Below are 20975 nucleotides of genomic sequence, written 5' to 3' on the forward strand. Positions count from 1 at the left end.
CGAATATAAAAAAGAATAGTTCCTATTTACAAATTTTGGTTGAACTGATATATGGAACGCGTTGGAAATGGTGAACCAAAAAAATTATTATTTCTAGCAATACGAGTAATAGTAGAATACGTTTGGAATAACTGCTAGGGAACAATATCGTTTCAGAGACATTTATGACTCATACCAGTCCCTAAGGATGACCCTTATGTGTTCATGAATTGTTTACTAAACATGTTACTGTCTCAGACAGTACGAATCAAGGTTGTATGTGACGTCATGTTGCATCATGTGACATGTGCCGTTATGTGTTGAGACATGTGACGTCATGTTGCAACCCTCCAGTTACATTGTATGTACTATTAATTTTTAACACTGGTCCGAATAATTTTGAACCTCACTGTATAACAATAGAAGGTATAATCGCGTTTTACTGTCTGCATTTTTTAGTTTACATATCGAGTCCGTTCACATTCTTTAGTTTACATATCGACGAGCGAAAATTCTTAGATGTAACATTAGTAGTCTGACGTGTTTCTACGACACCTTTGTTCTCGAGCAGTCGTTAAAACCTTTCGTATTGCCGCTGTAAGAAATTTGATAAATCCTTAGGAAAAGCTACAAAAAAGGTAATGGTATTTTTAAATATGAAATAAACGATTGTGAAGTGTGGAAAAGTGTAGAACTATTAAAAATCCGTCGGAAATATAAGCATATATATTATATATGGAGTCCCAGATTACAGACGCCATGTTTGGAATTGCAAAGTAATATGGATATTCATAGTGACAGTGAATTTTGATTTTCGGTTTTGTGAACTATAAAATTAAGATTTTGGAGAACAATTTTTCTTTCCGCCTACCATTCAGTTAGGTCTGGTAACCTGTCAGGTAAGTAGTTTTGATGTGTATTATTTTTTCATTTGCAAGACAGGACATGGCGGTATACGGTGTTTTCGAGTCAATTTATTTAAATATTAAAATGTCCGAGTAAATTTGAATAGGCACTCCTATTTACTTCAATTTGGCATAACTCCTAAATTTGTTAGTATGGGTTGAATATCGACAGGAATGTTTTTCCTTTCAGAAGAGAATCTTCCTTATTCCCCTTTATTGGCTGAATTTAAGATTTCAGAATGTAAAATATTATATTTAATAGTTCCAGGTGCAAGTTCCTAGTCCTCGTTACCGGCCCTTTCATGTTAGACCCGATCAAAAGATGTGTTGATTTTTTCCTAGAAAAGTATATCCATATTTAGCGTAGATATGTAGATATTAATTTTTTGTAGTGATACGTATTTATATGTGTAGTTATAATACGTGGTATCTTGCGAGTAAATGTGAAGTGTGAGTGAGAATATTTTGATAATTTATCTATTGACAATGTATTAAGAAATTTTATGCATTCATCTCTTTTTGGATTAAACCAGTGAGCGAACCATATATAGATTAGATCCGTCGTGATGTTCCGTACATTTATTTTGTAACATAACATGTGTAGTTCGTCGGCAAATAGTACACAGTACATTTTCCAGTGCAAATTTTAATTCTCAGTTGACAGCACCACCCTCTATGAAATAAATATATGAATAAATAATTACAGATGAATATGTAGTAAGTGCCGTCGAGTGATAGGACATTTCATAGTATATGTAAGCTAGTTTATTATCTCTTTTGATTGTTTAGGGTCGTGTTTTATTTAGTTGCATGAATGTAAGTGCATAATAGTGAATGTTCGAGCAGTGGTCCCGGTATCGAAAGTTCGTACAGAAGGGAATGTCGAATATATGGTTGACTATATTTACATCTTGCTACTTGACTGCATTATCGTAATTACTCAAAAGGAAATGAAAGCATCGTAAGTGAAGTAAATTAGTGTCGCAGTGTTGCTGGGAACGATTAGTATTTCGTATTGTTTTATAATTCTTCTCTTTTTACGCACATGAGTGGCTTAAGTAAATCTGACATGTGAATATTTGCATACATTAGCAGCATACTTGACCTGACAATACGGATAGTGTTTGTTTATTAAATATTTCAGTGCATCTCAGGCGAAATTACAGCACGTTATAACCAATTTGTGAATCGTTATGCAGTTAAAGTAGACATGTGTCCTTGGCACTTGGCTCGCACTCGCGCCTGTTCGTTGTTTACTTTTTTGAGCAGTGTTGTTTATGCGGGATTAAGTTAGTTATTGTATGTATACGTGATAGGACATATGAAGGCGAATAATATATTATATTTACTACGTTAAAATTTGTATTTCCCGTACCAGGATGCCAATATCACTCGTCCATAAAGCTTCATTTTCATCACTTTTAAACATGAAGTAATTGAAATTAATGACATCTCAAGACTTCACGAATCTTGCTGACTGGTAGTGACTGGCTAGATTTGGCTTATATTAACTTGGCATCACAAGATTGCTTTATTTAATTGAATTTTTAATTTTGGTTAACACCGTTTTTTTATATTTTTACTTTCTGACTTTTAACCTACTCTCCCTATATCTCAACCTGAACTCTTCTCCTTAGCTATTCTGAGGGGTCGGAATTTTTTTCAAAAAAAATACTAAATTAAAATACCACAGCATCCTTCCGGTAGATTCAGCCGTAATCCGAGCGATTTGGTACCGGAGACAATTAATAATCATCCCACAGGGCTTATTCCTTGTGAGATGGTTGCCTAGAAGGCACGGACTCGTACTTTGGCGCTTAGAGACATTTTTAAGCCACACATTTAGTAGGTATAATAAGATACATGTTTGGCTTTGAAGTCGACGAGTTGTCGCATTTTTCAGTATCGCTAATAAATTTGCAATAACTATTCATTACTATACTGCAAAGTGTATAATATTTCGCGGTTATGCCTGCCTGCTATCTTGCTAATTAAAAATTCCCATCATTAAGAGTTGATTAAGATGTTAACATGTTTTGGTGCTGTTACTCATTCTTGATTTGTCGAGTTTCTTTCTTTGCTATGTGATGTGTTTACGCAACCTTGAAATTATAAAGAACGGGGTAATTAACTAGCAACTGTATAAAATTATTAAATATATGTATATTGAAATATAAATGTGTAATAGATGTATGTTTTATTGCAAAGAGTGTAGTATAACGTTAAGATACGTGGTTTCAATGCAAACGAAGGGTTTTATTACTTTCCCGATCGGTTGGATACGTTCTGTTGCTATAGTTTTCGTAACTTCGATAAATATAAAATGTGAATTTGTAGAGTATACCGTCTTTGTAAATACGTGTTATTTGTTTCCTTGTAATGTGATGTAATCTAAGCTATATAGGTGTCTAACACCTCAATGTGTCACATTACTAACTGCATACTGGGTGTTGTAAGAGGAAGGCTATCGCGACTCATAGTTAACTTTATATGTATCCATAAAACATTGTGAAATCTAAACTCTTTCATATAATTACATTTCTATCCCTTTCCGTGACTAATGAATTTTCAAAATAAGATAGTGTCATTCATCCAAGTGAAGTTATCGTGTTTGGTTCGTAACACTGAGGAGTAATTTTAACAATATAGTTTAAAAGTTTCTTTGACGAATCCACATAAGGCATTCCTTATAGTAAAAAAGTCTTTACAAGTCTTCGTGTTCTAAATTATGTAAAATTAACTTTGATCTTCCGAAATTATCCATGTACCTCGTCTTTGACTATATGTCCAAATAAGTAATGAAAATATACTGAATCTGTTCAGTACCTAATTGCGGGAACTAAGTAGCTTTAAAGACTAATACAATATATTTATGATTATGCATACGCAACACGGATTAGTTACGTGATAACTAAATTATTGAGCTGAGCGAAGCGAAGCTCTTATACTCGGGTTAGCCGTTTGGTTGTCCGCGAACTCCTCCTAGACCGTTTGGCCGATCTCAACCAAACTTAGCACGCTGATAGAGTATGTCGTGCTGAGTGACAACATAGGTCGAAATCAAAAATCCGATGTACCATCGAGGAATAATCACCGAAAAACGCTTCCTCCTAGACCGTTTGGCCGATCTCAACCAAACTTAGCACGCTGATAGAGTATGTCGTGCTGAGTGAGAACATAGGTCGAAATCAAAAATCCGATGTACCATCGAGGAATAATCACCGAAAAACGCTTCCTGATTACGTAGTTTAAGCTCGCTCAGCTCATTTCATTGCAATCGGGTATATACATTGCATTCCTAGTTATAGTATGTTTACTTTGAAAGAAGATACAGCGTGGGTGGACACCTGACGAGTGAAAACATGGATACGTTAAATAAGCGATATCATTTAAAACAACGAGAAAATATACTCTCTTAGTGAATTGTGTTTTCTTCTAAGACTACAGCGAAAGAGATTCGATCCCTTGTTATGAACGTCCAATTTTCGTAATAAGCTATATTAAATTTCATAGCTTTAATATTAATGGATATGTCATAATATTTTAAGTATACTAATATATATACACACGTGTGTATCCATTTGTAACTAATTTTTTTCCTTGTTTCCTTGTCATCAGTAGATGTAATAAATATTATAAAACTGTACTTAGGTGACAGTTTTCCTTCTAAAACAATATTTAACTTATTTATCTATATTACTACATTGTCAAATATGAGAAGAATGTCTGATTGAATGAATGGTAATTCTAGTCTTAAGTAAAGAATTCTACAGTTTAATGTAAACTAAAAACCTTTGTTATATGTATTCTTTTATTGGAAAATGTGGTTATGTCTTATTCATGACCTAGGTCATGAAGGTTACTAATCTCCGATTAATTCGAAACGGCCCTGTAAGGCAAGCCGAAGCAATAGAATGGAACTAGAGATAATAACTCTTGTGTCAAAAAACTTCAAGAACCCCAATTCATGGATAATAAGCTTATCACCTAGATTTTTTCCTCAACTGTCTCAAATACGACTTTGATTCATTGTGCAAGATTCAATAAGCGAGTAAGGATTACTTCACAATCAGAAACGACGAATGTGACAATCAACTTAACATTTCTCATCATCTGGGCTGGATCTAGGTAACTCCCACTTGTGCATTTACCTGGATCCAGGTCATAGTTGTATGGGTAAACATGTGTCTTCCAATAAACAGTTCAAACTCGACTCTCAAGTAATAGAACGGGGATATAAAGAATCTCTTGTACCTACTTAAGTTTCTTTACTATATTTCGATGATTATCCTGTATTTCTTCGTCTCTACCCCTTCTTCTCCTCCTCCCTCTTCTATCTTCTTCTGTGTTTATAGACCATTCAATACACCTTTCCTGTAATATTTTCTTCTTTTCTTTTGTAATCTCCGACATAATATATTTCCATCAGAGGACCTTCCTAACCATTTTCCTATTCAACTTCTTCCTCTGCTTCCTTAACCTTACTCTTGACTTCCTTCCCCTCTCTCTTAGTCTTTCTCTATTTTAATAAAACTGAAGCAAGTCGTGACTGGGACTTGTCGCCATATGTACTGTCAATAAGTTTAATTTGTTCTTTTATCTTCGGTGGTCCGCTATTATATAATCATTAAAGAAATACATATAAATGTTCTATTTAGCAATCGACTTACTTCATTTTATTAAATTAAGATACACGGTGGTAGAGTATTCAAAAATTCAAGATGGCAACCACTTCTCCTTGTCACTTTTCATTTTCAATGTTGTTAGTTTTTACCCTGTGAAGAAAGTCCTTTCGACTCTAACTTGTAAGATCGAAAGAAACCGAGTATTTTTAATTTTATTACACATCAGAAGTATGAAAATTGTAGTTGATAAAAATTTCCTTAATTACCGCAGCGGGAATCGGACCCGGGCCCCCTAAATTACGAAACGAAATGAAATGAAAAATGAAATGAAATCTTTGAGTTTTACGTCCCACGATTATGCCGGTTAGGCTAAAGGAGACGGTGATTATGAGAAATGAATGAAATGGTGGAATGAAGAAAGTGGGAGGAAACGAGAGAACCCCGAGAAAACCCACGCATACGGTGTTTGTCCACCATAAAGTTCACTTGGCGGGAGCAGGATTTGAACCCGGGACCAAATTACGAAACGAATGCTCACATCACTACGCTAAGACTGCCCTGTTAAGTAAGAGTCAAAAAACACTCCTGTATATAGCAAATTGCACGCACGCAACGAAACACTCTCATTTAGGTCATGATAAAATAGTCCAGAGAATTCAAATTTAAATTAGAAAAAAATAGACATACAAACACGCAAGGACATGAAGGAGAAACTGATTTTAAGAGTAATTCGAACCCTAAAACTGGAACCTGGTGCCTCAGATCACTTTCTTTTCTGATTCACCGAGAGTGTCTCCGTAACTTGTCTGTATTATACTTAGTAATACTCGTTTTGCAGTTATTTCCAATAACCTTGAACGACAAGGCCACGAACACAAACACATCCAGGACATATACAATTTCAAAGAATCCCCCACCTCGAATCGAACACGGGACCGCGAGCACTGAACTATCTGAGGATGGGGTACCTGGTTCCTTCCCAAGGCAAGTGAGCTCGAGGTGGACAACGTTCTACTCGTTTGTTTTCTCGGGACACTCCAGTTTACACCCACTTTCTCCTTCCACCAATTTGTCTATCATAATACACTTGTTTTAATCATGATCTCCCTTAACTTAACAGGCATAATTGTGGGACATTAAATGCAAAGATTTCATTTTCAATCGGTTAACCCACACCAAACCGAACCGAAAAACAGTTGTATTTTTTATTGCTCACTAACATGTTCTCACAAAAATATATAGAAAGAAACATATGGAGAATCGTAATTCCATTCAAAGGTGAAACAGCTGATTCATAATACCTTAACCTAAAACGAAACCATTACATATCTTTCGGAACTTTTGCAAAATATGTATGGATGTTCTGAAAAGTGGCAATATAGTGTCTGTTTTCAAACAAAACTGAACCAAATTGCGGTTCGGTTTCTGAAATAAACCAACACATTCTGTTTCAACCTTAAAACGAATCCAAACCAGTTACCCGGATTGCTTTAAAATACAATAATACTCATCCGTAATGTTAACATAGTCATCTGGAACATTATTTTCGGTAAAGCTTCTCTTTTGGGGCGCAAGGGGCGTAAAAAGGTAATAGGTGGAGTGTAACCAAAAACCCAAATTGTAGTTTTGGAACGCCAGTAAACGTCAGATTAATCACAAATGTCACAGAATTAATGCTTCGATACTCCTTGCATTTGCCAGTGATTGATACGGGGCTACAGCCTTCCTTCTAAAAATCACATTAAAAATCACCATAAATATCCTTAGCAGGGACTACAAGAAGTTGGTATTTTTTGACCAATTAATGTGAAATTCGGTGTTATTGTAGTAGAAACGTAAATGTATTTAATATAGGATTTATTTTGGTAACGCACCACCTTAGGGGAGCACAGGGGGCGAAACATATGATGGTAAATCTTTATATGAATTCCAAATTTTATCTTGGAAATACCAGTGAGCATCGGATTAATCATAAATACTGCAGAATTAATATTCTTATGATTCTTTCATGTGTCAGTGACTGATATGAGGCTGCAGATCCCGTCCAAAATTCATAAGAAAATTCGGTATATATATCCTTAGCAGGGGCATATGAGAAGGAATTTTTGGTCAATTAATGTAGAAATTGGCGTTCTTGTAGTAAGAAAAGGTATGCGTTTTTGAAATCTGGATTTTTTTTTTTTGTTAACGCATCGCCTTAGGGGGCACAGGGGGCGCAACATATGAGGGTGAATCTTTATAAAAACTCCAAATTTTATTTTGGAAATGGGAGTGAGCGTCAGATTAATGAAAAAACGTCACAAAATTAATACTTCGATGCTCCTTGCACGTGCCAGTTACTAATATGGGTAGGTGCCTCCACCACATTTTCCAAGATATCTATCAGATGACTTGAAAGAGAGAATTGTCCATAGTGTAGAGATGATCATTCCAGATACGTTGGAGGTGTTCAGAATGGCTATAGTCATATTAGATCAAATTACTTTATATCATGCTTGTTCAGGAGAGGATGCTGAATAAAAGTAAGTTGGTTTTATCTGTCTTATACTTACATGTAACACTTCCCAAGTGTAACATTCCGGTTTTGTTAAAATTTGGCAGATTGATACTATTCATGAAATAAAGGAACACTTGTTTTTTTTTTTTAATTTTCTGCTGAAATAATGTTTTACGAGGCAAAAGTTCCCACACAAAATTTTGAAAGTGACTCCCGAAAGGCAAGAAGAATTGGACCGAAGTGAACGAAATTGTGCACAGATATTCTAGACCCGAAATGAGGGAATACGTGTTTCGTATTTTCCTGGAAAAAACGGTTGGGTGAGGCACGGACCCCCTCAAAATTTTTCATGATGAAATATCAAAAATGCTAAAAAAAAAAAAAAAAAAAATGTCAGAAGTGTAAAGGACATGGAGAGTTTCAACGAAGCTTTGTGTAGGGATAATACGCAAAAAATAAACGAATACGTGTTTTTTATTTTGTGTGGAAAAACTGTTTCAGGGGACAAAAGCCTCCCACTTGAAATTTTAAAATTTGACCTTGAAAGGCAAGAAGTGGACCGAAGCGAACGAAATTGTGCACATATATTCTAGACCCGAAATGACAGAATACGTGTTTCGTATTTTCCTGAAAAAAAAAAAAACTGTTGGGTGGACACGGACTCCACAAAACCTTTGATCACGAATTATCAAAAGTGCTAATAAGTGTACATTAGAAGTGCCTAAGGGTATTGAGAAATGCAATGAAACTTTGTGTAGTGGCAATACGCAAAAATAAACGAGCATGTGTTTTAATTTTAGCTTGTGCGGAGAAACAGGAAGGAGTGGATCGAAGCGAATGAAATTGTGTGTAGATATTGTATATCTAAAATAAGGCAATTCGTGTCTTCCAATTGTCCCCATCCGATTTGCTTCAAATTTGGCACACCAAGAGTAAACAGAAATTGACACGTGTTTTTGTTTATGTGGAAAAATATTGTAAGGGTTAAAGGCGCCCCCCGAAAATACTATAAAATAGGATATAGGTAGGAAACGGCTAGTGTTAAAATAGTGAACTTTACCAATAGATAGATGACCTAAAAGTTAGAATCAATAAAGTTAATTTCGAGTGTGTCCTGCTTCTACCCTCAAAAGTTCAAATTCAAATTCATACTGAGGATTGTACCCTCTAGCGTGCTACAGAGAAACGAGCAATTGCCACATAAACAAAAAAAAATGTAGGTTTATTTTCTGTTTACTTTTGATGTGCCAAATTTGTAGCAAATCGGATGAGACAATTAGAAAACACGAATTGCTTTTTTTTTTTTTTTTTTTTTTTACATATACAGTATTTACACACAGTTTATCCGCTTCGATCCACTCCTTTCTGCACTTCTACGATAATATTTACTTTTTTTCGGAAGAGGTCTTGACCCCAACACTGTTTCTCCGCAGAAACTAAAAACACATGTTCGCTTATTTTTTTTGCGTAACACTCCACCCACTACCTTTTCACGCCCTTGGCATCCAACACAGCAGCGACAGTACGTTTATGGCTTCTGTATAACTGTCCGAAAGTAATTCCAACTCCTCCTCAGTCACTCAAATAGATTTGATGAATAATATTTCTTCTACCTGGAATTATTAAACTTCCAAACTATTCTATGCATAAGTATCGGAAGTCTAATACAACGGCCATGTCCGTCTATCTGTTAACAGGTATCACACCAAAACGGCAAGAGATATCGAGAAAGATTTTCCGGAATCGATTTAGCATCCTAACAATAGGTTCCATCTCCTCCGTCAATCTTATATATAAATCGGAAGTGATAGAGATCGACCACTTACGGGTCATAAGTAAAAAACTATAATAGCTAGCGACAAGCGGTTTTAGGGAATTGATTCAATGTCTAGAAAATATACCATCTCCATTCCTTTTTCTCTATTGAAAACCGAAACTAGTAGAAATTTACTACTATTTCCGGTTTCAATATTGATTTTCATAGAGAATAATCGATCTTATATATAAAAGAGAACGCACAAATCCTTTGTTCCCTCATCACGCTAATACGGCTGAACCAATTTCTTTCATTTTTGGGGGGTTATTAGGATTTGGACCCTAGATGGTTTTTATCATATCACTTTAATTTTTAATTACCAGTGTCTTGAGATAATTGACCATTCAAGTGTCCATAACGTACAAATCCTTTGTTAGTTCATCATAGGTAAAAATAAACGTATTTATATGCAACCCGCATGACCGTGTCACTCGGCGGGTTAACATAAATGACAGGCGATATAATGTTAACATTTACTGCAATCTACTATGGTTTTTATCATATCACTTGAAAGCGAAAAAGTAAAAATTATCTAAGTAACAAAGTTTATTGCGTTCCGGGGTGACCGCAGCGAAGCGGGGCGGGTTAACATAAATGACAGGCGATATAATGTTAACATTTACTGCAATCTTCTATGGTTTTTATCATATCACTTGAAAGCGAAAAAGTAAAAATTATCTAAGTAACAAAGTTTATTGCGTTCCGGGGTGACCGCAGCGAAGCGGGGTGAACGCTGCTAGTACAATATATCGAAAAGCAGTTCTCGGTCGTTTTCTTCTTACACATATATTAACAATTTTGCAGCTCGCTATACATCACAACAAGGTAAATCCTCTTTGATCTCTATGTAAACGTTGTCAGTTGATGCGATAAATAAGTGAGTTTACGCTACATTATGCAGTTGGAAACTATTTTTATAAGATTAACACTTCCCTCACTTGAAAACAACATAAATAGATTTTCTGAAACTTTCGTACCTCGTTAGCTCCAATATACCTCTACAGATAACTATTTGCGGAGATGTTTATGTAAAATGAATGAAATCTTTACAATCTATGAAGAGAGAGAGAACAGGCTTTGCTCTTATCTGCTGTCAATCTCCATTCCATCTGTCTCTTTATCTCCGGAGACAACTTAAAGTTCGCACACGTGATCTAGCGGGGGTCACAGAATGAAAGAAACCTACGTGGTTAGCCTCCTATCTGGTGTTCTGCATTGTTGCAACATGTAGGGCCATATATTAAACAGTTTTTAAATGGAGAAAATTAATTTTTAATTAGCGCACTCTAATATTAGCCTAGCAAGAAAAGTAAAAGTAAACATGTAATATTAATACTAAAAAACATTTGGACGAATTTTGAAATGTATAAAATAAATAGTTTTCATAATATTTTGGAAAGGAATATACCATGTTACTATATAGGGAAATCCCAACGCATTCTGACTGTTGGACATAGCCTTAAACCCAATCGAACATCTGTGGGGAGTGCTGGCTAAGAGTTCGACGCACAGCAATCACCTCCAAAGTAGAATTACAACTACGACTGGCAGAAGAGTGGGGAAATTTACTTACAAAGATATCAGGCACCTTGTGCAAAGCATGCCCAAGGCGTCTGCGGGCCATGCTTAGGCAAAAAGGACATTGCCAAATATTGATTGAGAGAAACTGAATATTAATATGAGGTCACAATTGGCAGCAAAAATGTAGACAGAGTTTCTTTTCTGCTCAATTATTTTGCTTCACAATGCGAATGTTCAGCTAATTATTTACGTACTATCGGTTGTTGTTTACCATAGAAATGATTTATTTTTGTTTGATTATTCGTGACATTGAAGTCAATAAACGCTGCGTTACACTGGCTATTAATGTGAGCGACTAGAGTCGCCCAAAAGTAGATATACACCCCTGCATTGATCAAATATAACATTCTAGTTTATGAGTTATTAGCTTCGGCTCTTCCGAGCTTAAGATATAAGTAAAAACACATTAAGAACAAATAATAAAGGAACTACTCTACCTTATGGATAACAATAAGAAATGATATAAAAATTAACGAACTGATCAATACGGTATTGTATACCTACTTTTGGGCCACCCTATATATATATATATATACAGGGTGTTGATGGACTATACAGACAAACTATAAGAGGTGATTCCTTACATCAAAATAAGAGAAAAAGTTCATATGGTCCTGTGGGGAAAAGTGCATAGTTTCAGAGCTAGGGCTGTCCAAAATCGCGAAAAACCCAAATTTCTCTATTTTAAATTCGAGAAACTGTGGGCGGTGGTCCTAAGCAACGTAAAGGAAGTCATGCATACGCAATCCAAAAATGCATGTTTCATTAATGTTCAATTGGTGTAGACAGTATTCCAAGCAGGGTGAAATTCCCAGATATATCATCAACCGAATTTTGAGTATATGCTCTAACATTATGATTGGTCCAAAATAAGCAAACGATAAGCCTTGATAGCAGTGAACACGGAATCCTTTGGCGCGATGTTGGAAGTGTTAAGGATCGTCAGCAGCACGGTCTCTCGTACTCGGGAAAATGCAATGCTGCAATGTTTTCTTTCACGCTTATAAATGAAGAAAACGTGAAATATATCGTGACGAAATACACCGCATCATACGTTATTTCAAACACAAAAAAGCATGGAGCTGCCGGTTGCTAACACTTCCGACTTCCCTCCGAAGCATTGGATGTCCATTGTTATCAAGGCTTACCTCCTGCCGACTTTGGACCCCCTTTGAAATCAGGGTATATCTGAAAACTCTATTGAGAGCATATCTGAGAATTACACCCTGTAGGAAATACTCCGTATACCTATTGAAAATTGACGAAATATACATCTTTGGATTGTGTATACGTGGCTTCCTTTACGCTAATAAGGACCACCATCCCCAATTTCTGGAATTCGAAATAGAACCTGTTGAAATTTGGCTTTCTCGCGATTTTGGACAGCCTTAGCTATGAAACTATGTACTTTCCGCCATAGGTCCATATGAACTTTTTCTTTTATTTTGATGTGAGGAATCAGCTCTTACAGTTTGTCGGTATAGTTCATTAACACCCTGTATATCTATCTATTTATCTATCTATCTATCTATCTATCTATCTATCTATCTATCTATCTATCTATCTATCTATATATATATATATAAATATATATATATGTGTGTGTGTGTGTGTGTGTGTTGAGAAATTATTATTAATTTTAATGTCTATCACATTCGAAAATTGGCTGTTGCTTAGTGACTTACAGTAGGTAAATTTCGAAACCAAACACGGTACCTTCAAGAGGAGTAGTTAGACTAGTTATAGACTAGACTAGAGTAATTAGACTAGAGCTAGAGTAGTTATACTACTATTATAATTACAGACATCATGGCATTAATAGCCATCCTAGCGGTGAACGGTGTATTGATACTTCTAATAAAGTAAGCGGTTCAAAGGAGTAGATTAAAGAAATTAATCTCATATCGTTTCAGAACACCTTCAACTTTTGCAAACATGTCTTGATATTGTAAAGGTTTATTTTTCCCTAATATTTTGTTAAGGAAAGAGGATGAAAACCCGAAAAAAATAACTATGCCACTATTCATATCTAACAACGTACTGTATACATATAAGTTCACTGATTAATTAATTTCTTGTTCTTATTTGTTTTTCAGATGAAGCTCGGCCTTCAACTTCCGATGCTTTTTTTACTACTGGAAATCGTTTTGTCGACAGTGGCTGTTCCTATCGCAGGTTAGTTTTTGTTGCCCCTACTGTCGATATTCTTGAATTTCTTCGTGTGTTGATAAGCGTGCCGATAGTAACAACGACTGTTACCCATAGAGTCCAGGTGAGTTAGTACTTTCTGGGGTTAAGGATGGAAAAAAATCAAACAAAAATAAAAATTGCTGAAAATACTCAGGAAAGTACCCTGAGTCACATGCCGGTAGATTCTGAAAATCCAAGAGAAGGAAAAAATTGATATCATCTATTAGGCGACCGCTGTCAAGAGAAATATCCATAACAATACCTAAAAAACAAAAAGAGTATTTTATATAAGAACAAAAGTTTTTATAAGATACATACATTTAGAGACATCTATCTATAAATTCTAAAACTTACGAAAATATTTTTCCTCTTTACTTTTCAACTTCAAATTTCTGATAAACAAGGAGAAATATGTAAATTTGACTTGAGGAAAACCTAGAAGAACATTATGTAAGCTTTTTATGGTGATTTTATATTTATCATATCTAATAAGCTAAATGAATAACTTGATTTACATTATATCCAACAATTTGCGGTCGAACGTCAAAATGAACCAGACTAATACAGGACGAGTTCAACTGATAAAAGAGGAATATCTCTATCAAGATTGTATATAAAGAAGAAATATTACTTTATGTAGAGAAACAATTTTCATATAGAACATACGTTTCGAAACATTTAAATCTAAATTCTGAAATTTAGAAAAAAAAAAATATTTATTTTCCACTTGAAACCTTAAAGGGCATGGGTGGATAAGTATAGTGAAATGGTCCGAGACGAATTCTGGTACAATAAGTGGGTGGTATATAGGTACCCCCAACATACATTAATCCCTCACGTTTCAAACCTCAACTCTCATTGGTTCAAGAGAAATGGCGCAAAATCGGAAAAGTGGGATTAATTTATTTCTCAAGAATGGCTCGATCGATTTTGTTCTAACTTGGATGTATGTACATGTGCATACAAGGACCCTGTCTGAAAAAATTAACAGCTCTCCCGGACTATTCCCCCCCCCTCAAAAATTCGATTCAATGTTTTGAGCCCCTTTTGACCCATGATGATATGGGAGAACAATTATGAAAACAATAATTTTAGATGTCATTTTAACCCTACAATCACAAATATCTTTTCCAAAATTTCCAGTAGATTTTATGAACAAAACACCTCCTAGAGTATGACGTCATTACTTAATACTTTGACCCCTTTCTGCTCAAAAACACAAAACGCACTTTGTTGTGTGTTATGGTATACTAAAGGACTAACTACTCCCAAAATATCAGTTTTTTAAATCCAGACACATTGGAAATATTGGACAGTGAAATATGCTAAATTTACATAATTCCCCAACTTTACAATTTTTTCAGGCCTTTGGGAGTAGCTATAGCTCTGTAAATTTTTGTGTATTTAACTTATGACCCCGGACTACATGCACTCACAAATTCAGACCTCTACGTAAGTTGTTTCCTCTTCCCAAACATGTTTTCAAGGTCCAAAAAAGATTTTATGAACAAAACACCTCCTAGAGTATCACATCATTACTTAATACTTTGACCCCCTTCGGCTCAAAAAAACAAAACGCGCTTTGTTGTGTGTTATGGTATACTAAAGGACTAACTATTCCCAAAATTTCAGATGCTTCCATCCAGGCCCATTGGAGATATTGGACAGTGAAAGTGCTAAATTGGCATAATTGCCCAACTTTACGATTCTTTTTCAGACCTTTGAGAGCAGCTACAGGTCTGTAAATTTGTGTATATTAACTTATGACCCAGGACTACATGCACACAGAAATTCAGACCTCTACATCAGTTGTTTCCTCTCCCCAAACATGCTTTTAATGTCCAGAAATTTTGCTACTGTAGGCCCTGATTTCACCTCCTTCAAGTGGTTTTAGACAAAACTGTTAAGAGATCAAAGTTTTAGCTCTGCACGAGTTGGAGACGTCCAGCAATTTTCAATTTGGTAGGACAAATACATGCTGAGATATTCAAAACAACGTAAACGCCTAAAATCGAAAAAACGCAAAATGGCGGCAGCTGGGATGTAAAAAATAATTATTTGTGATTTTGAAGTACCCTGATATAGGATAAACATTCATGAAAATATTAGATTTTTTTGAAAATGTCGAGAATCAATTTTTATTTTTTCTTGATCACTTTGCATGGATGACCCTATGGTGTTGTTGATTGTTATTATCTTTCCAGCTGAAGTTATTTCAGTTTTATTGGGCTCTGTAGGTATAGGTAACATTGATTTTTTATATGAATACTCACACTGAAACTTCAGGCATTCTCAAATGGGATATTTACTGGCTACTAATTGCAGTTTTAATCTCATATTCATATAAGACTGATTCAACGGTTTTACTTTGGGAATGGGGAAGCCATAGGACATCAAATGGGGCATCAGTGAGTTTGGTTCTTTTCAGGTGTGATTTCTCATTCATTCACGTAACAAATATACTAAAGCTACATTAATAGCTGTTCATTTTGCAATTGCCCCCTTTAGGTATGGTATGGTTGATTTTGGCAAATTTTGACCATGACGTACCCGTGACACAATTGTGGAAAAAATGTATGTGATTGTAGGGTTAAAGCGCCATCTAAAATTATTTTTTTTCATAATTGTTCTTGCATATCATCATAGTTCAAAAGGAGCTCAAAATGTTGAATCGAATGTTTTGAGGGAAAAATTAGTCAGGGGAAGCTGTTATTTTATTTTATTTTATTTTTTAGACAAAGCCCTTGTACACGCCTATACATACATCCAAGTTAGAACAAAATCGATCGAGCCATTCTTGAGAAATAAATTAATCCCGCTTTTTCGGTATTGCGTCATTTCTCTTGAACCATTGAGAGTTGAAGTTTGAAACGTGAGGGATTAATGTGTGTTGGGGGTACCTATATACCACCCACTTGTCATCCCAAGATTCATCTGGGGCCATTTCACTATACTTTTCCACGCACGCCCTTTATCATGAATGACGAAGAATATCTTAAGTTGACCATAAATAAGCCTAGTTGCTGCTTGTGATCCTGTGATTACATGTGAGTGCTTATGAACCTATGGAGGGTACCTTCCTCTTTTTCATAGCAATTGAAGACCAGTTTTGACATGACTCTTTGTTCTGATTGGTTGCTGTAGTAACACGACTCAGGGCATATGACACACAGGCAAATAATTTTGATTGGTTGTTTAGAGTCAGACCACTTAGAACATACATCTTCATGGTCTAAGATGGGTGATTACTTTCATAATTTATGTTGTATAGTCTGCAGGAAGGGTTTATGTGTTCAAAAGCAACGAATGAAAGGTGATGCTTGTTTGGTTCCAAAGTGTGATATCATGTTTTGTCAACTTTATTAGATTGAAATACAAGTTCAACTTTCAAAGAAAATGTTGAATAAAAAATTACCTCATTTAAATGATGTTCTATTACGGCTTGTGGGCCTTATTTGTGTCTAGATTCCTCCAAGAATTTGTACATGAAATCTTTACATGAATACTGAGCTCGTTTTTACAACTAGGAAGATGTAACTATTCTTAAAATCACCGTATATATCTTTGAGTTTTTGTCCTCTGTAAAATACTAGTCATCCTCTTCAGACAAGTTCGACGGTTAATAACTGAACATTTCTTATGTGTATGCATATTATGCTTCTCAGCTACAACGTGACATCATTTCCCATTCGTTACTTTTGCTCATATGCGCCCTCTTTCTTCATATCACATGATGTGTTGTCTTATGACTCAATACCTTATGGTCAATGGAATGTTTTTTCTTTCACGCACCCTTGTTAATAAATTCTTAAACGAAAAAATTAAAACTGATTATTTTGTTTTCAAACCTTAAACTTTAATCGGCTAATTGTTTAAGTTTTCTTATTAACAGCCTAACATTTGTTGAAAAAACTGAAACCATTTAATGTGTTCAACAAACAGAATAATTTCCATGTTAACAGCGAATTTATTTGAGAAGAAACTAAAAAGTTTGTATAGAAAAATCTCAACAAAAATATTGTGAAGGAAAAATTTTCAACCAAAAAATTATCCATGGCAAAATTTAAAAGAAAAAATGTGTAGAGTAAATTTTGGAAAAATTCGCAAAAAGTTTTCAATTAAAAAAAATTGCCCGAAGAAAAGTTTTCAAATAAAAAGTTTATGGAAAGAAAAAAATCAAAAGAAAAATCTTGTGCAAAAGAATTTTAACCTTTATTTTACGGCTGTCAGTACACTGCCAGAATAGTAAATCCGTTCTTTCCCGCGTGGCACTGTACTGACACAGGCGAAATGTTTACTTTGACCCGCGAGCACACATACTTTTTTTTTTAAATGATGTGCCTTATTGTATGAAGAGATAGTCCATAGTGAAAGGAACCAAAAACGTTGGTTCTCAACCGGTGTGCTCACGGGTCAATGTAGACCTTTCGCCTGTGTCAGTACAGTGCCACGCGGGAAAGAACGGATTTACTATTCTGGCAGTGTACTGACAAGCCGTAAAATAAAGGTTAAACCAACAAATTCTCTCCAAAGAAAAAAATTCAGATGAAAAAAATGTGCTGAAAAAATTGTGCGCAAAGAAAACATTTCAAGCGAAAAATTTTGTTCAAACAATTTTGTGTGTTTACCGTTTAACATTTTAAAAAGAAAATTAAACCGCGTAATTTGACCATCAATCGTGGTAAGTTCATACACTAGTAAAATGAAATAAGGTATTATTATTTATCATGGGTACACAGTTGAGACATCCGTTTATATGTTATTATCGCAGGACCTCTTGGTTGTAGGAAACCTTGTTTTGTGAAGGTTTTCCAATGTCTATATAGTATGGTGAGTACGAAATTTCGTAATATATACTGGTACACACAGAATGGCAAATATTATAGACAACAATGCCTGTTCCAGTGCAATTTCATGAAGGACTACCACACACGAAAGATTTTCAATCTGAAGATGAACCACATTGTGTGAAGTGAATCGTGATATTGTTGACTTTTTCATCAAATAATCACATCATCGAAGCATAAGTTGATTTTCGTTACACCGATTATGTTTAATCAAAGAAAACGAAGTCAAGACATAAACTTCAATTATTCGTAATTAGTTGTTTAAAAATCCAAGAGAAAGATCACAAATGAAGCATATGAGTTACCAAATTATGCTTGAACATCCATTATTTTTGCAGAAAAGTTACAATGATGCAACGAAAAATCCACGTGACTACTTGTTGATTAATCTCAGTCAAGATACACCTGAGGAAATACCAATTCGCACTAATATTTTTCTCGACAACTTAAACCATTACGTCTACATACCAACTAAACATTTAAATTAGTGTACACGTTAAATTATGATTTAATTATGACAATGGCTCCTACAGTGTAACACGCTGATCTCCTAAAGTAAACCACGTTTACGTAATGCTTAATTCCCAATGTAGGTACTTCATTCTTTCACTTTCATCGTCGTCAGCATGACTTATGTTTATTTAGAATACTATCAGATGTAAGCGCCGTCTGGAACAGGAAATATCTACCCTCATATCAAACGAGACATGGAATTTGTAGTTTTCGAAGTAGATTCTTTCTTTCAGTGTCACCATTAGTAAAGCAAGGAGCTAAATTGTGGGGAAAAATTAATAAAGTCAGGTGCAAATATTATTAGTGATGTAGTGGTGTCAAACAAAACGTTTGAAGAATCATTTCTTCAACGTATGCAAGAGGCTAAATTAAATTTAGAAGAAAAAGCGAAAAATAAGTTGAAAACCATGTTAAGAAGTGCATATTATAAGAGGCAGCCTGACTATATTTCACAGTTTGACTTAGTCCTTCAAACGATCATCTCCAATCCTATCATCATCATCATCATAGGTATTCTGCCTTTATTGGCAGGTCACTTGCCGCAGCTGAGAAGCTTCCATGCTCCACGGTCCTCCGCTAACCTTTTCGTCTTCGCGTATGATCTTTCTGTCCTATGGAGAGACATAAATTACCACATAAAATGAAGATGATATTATCATCATTATCCCCAAACATTTTTAATTATGTAGAAACGATGGCCCTATTACATAATCAATCTTCTGAATGTATGAAAAGTGAATTCGATATTTTCTCAATGTTATCAACACTAAAAATGTTCTAAACAATCATATGATTGGTTAGAAACCAATTAGTTCAATAACTGAAGATTCACCAATGGAAGCAGTGATGATTATAATGGTTTACATTCAAGTACAAATTGTGAAATTAGATGGTTCTTTATTCACAACAGATAAATTAATAGCGGCCATGAACGATTTTTTAAATGCCATGTTGCAAATCTATTTGAGTTATTTTCATTTCCATCACATAATCGTCAGTATAGCTCGTACCTAGAAAAAACTGTTAAATAATAATGAAACAGCTAATTAAACACATCTACAATATGCTATATGGTTTAAAATTACTGCTGGCCATATGAAAACAATAACTACTGAGAGCAAAGGATTTCATGGACGATATGAACTAACAAAACAAACCAGTGTGAAATTTGACATGCTTTGGACATCTTCATTGTGAAATCTTCAATCAAGATAAAGGGCCTGTGACACATCCATAAGGTGTCTGGGCCATAACTGATTTTGATGAAACTTGGTAGACTAATAGGACACCTTGCAAAACTAATGTAATTAGCAGGAATTTGTCGAAAAATGCTGTAGTTTCTGAGATACAGTCGATTCATTAAAGATGACATTTGTCGTGATATCTCGAGAACGGATCCACCGAGATCAAGCAAACTTTGCAAGCCATAGTAGATACATGATAGCTTTAAAACGAAATTAAAACGAATTGTCTGCACCTGCGCAGAACTGCGCAGAATGCGCAAATAATTATGCGCATGCGCATATCTCGAAAACGTGAAGACTGCGATAAATTTTTCTCTTGCTTAGTTTGAACTACATGACAAGCATAACATAATGCAAGAAAAAAACTAGACTCAAAGGTGAGCGTTTTCAAGCAATTGAGGTGAGAAGATGTTGGGGTGGTCTGCTCCCCGACACCCGCCTCTAGTTACGCACTTTGTCTGGCTTCTCAGTCATACATTTCCATTACACCTGTGTAGAAGTCATATAGTTAACGTTAATAGTCGCCATATTCGGATAGTAGTGATATCAAGTACTGTAAGTCATCAATGTTGCACAACAGTAACACAGTATTAAGAGAGCGTAAGGATAAACTATGAAACCTATAGTCGCGATCTATTGAAACTAGTGGTAGGTACAAAAACAGGTTTTCCGTTTTCGGTTTTTAGGAAAACTGAAACCGGGTTTTGAAAAGTTTCAAAAACCCGATTTTTCACCGAAACCGGTTTTAACCGAAATCGGTTCGGTTTTCACCGAAACC

The 20975-nt window shown here is 35.2% G+C and overlaps 1 protein-coding gene across 1 annotated transcript in view; it reads left to right on the forward strand.

Moving 5' to 3' along the window:
- The window catches only part of LOC145660477 (uncharacterized), a 126673-nt gene that overhangs the window by 7263 nt on the left and 98435 nt on the right, over positions 1-20975 (forward strand). The window contains exon 2 of the mRNA XM_081725548.1: positions 13500-13578. Coding sequence (XP_081581674.1) covers positions 13500-13578 — 79 coding nt within the window. The remainder of the gene's footprint in view (positions 1-13499; positions 13579-20975) is intronic.

Source organism: Thermobia domestica, chromosome 9 (assembly GCF_964235325.1).
Source record: "Thermobia domestica chromosome 9, izTheDome1.hap1.1, whole genome shotgun sequence".
In the NCBI taxonomy this organism is placed as follows: domain Eukaryota; kingdom Metazoa; phylum Arthropoda; class Insecta; order Zygentoma; family Lepismatidae; genus Thermobia; species Thermobia domestica.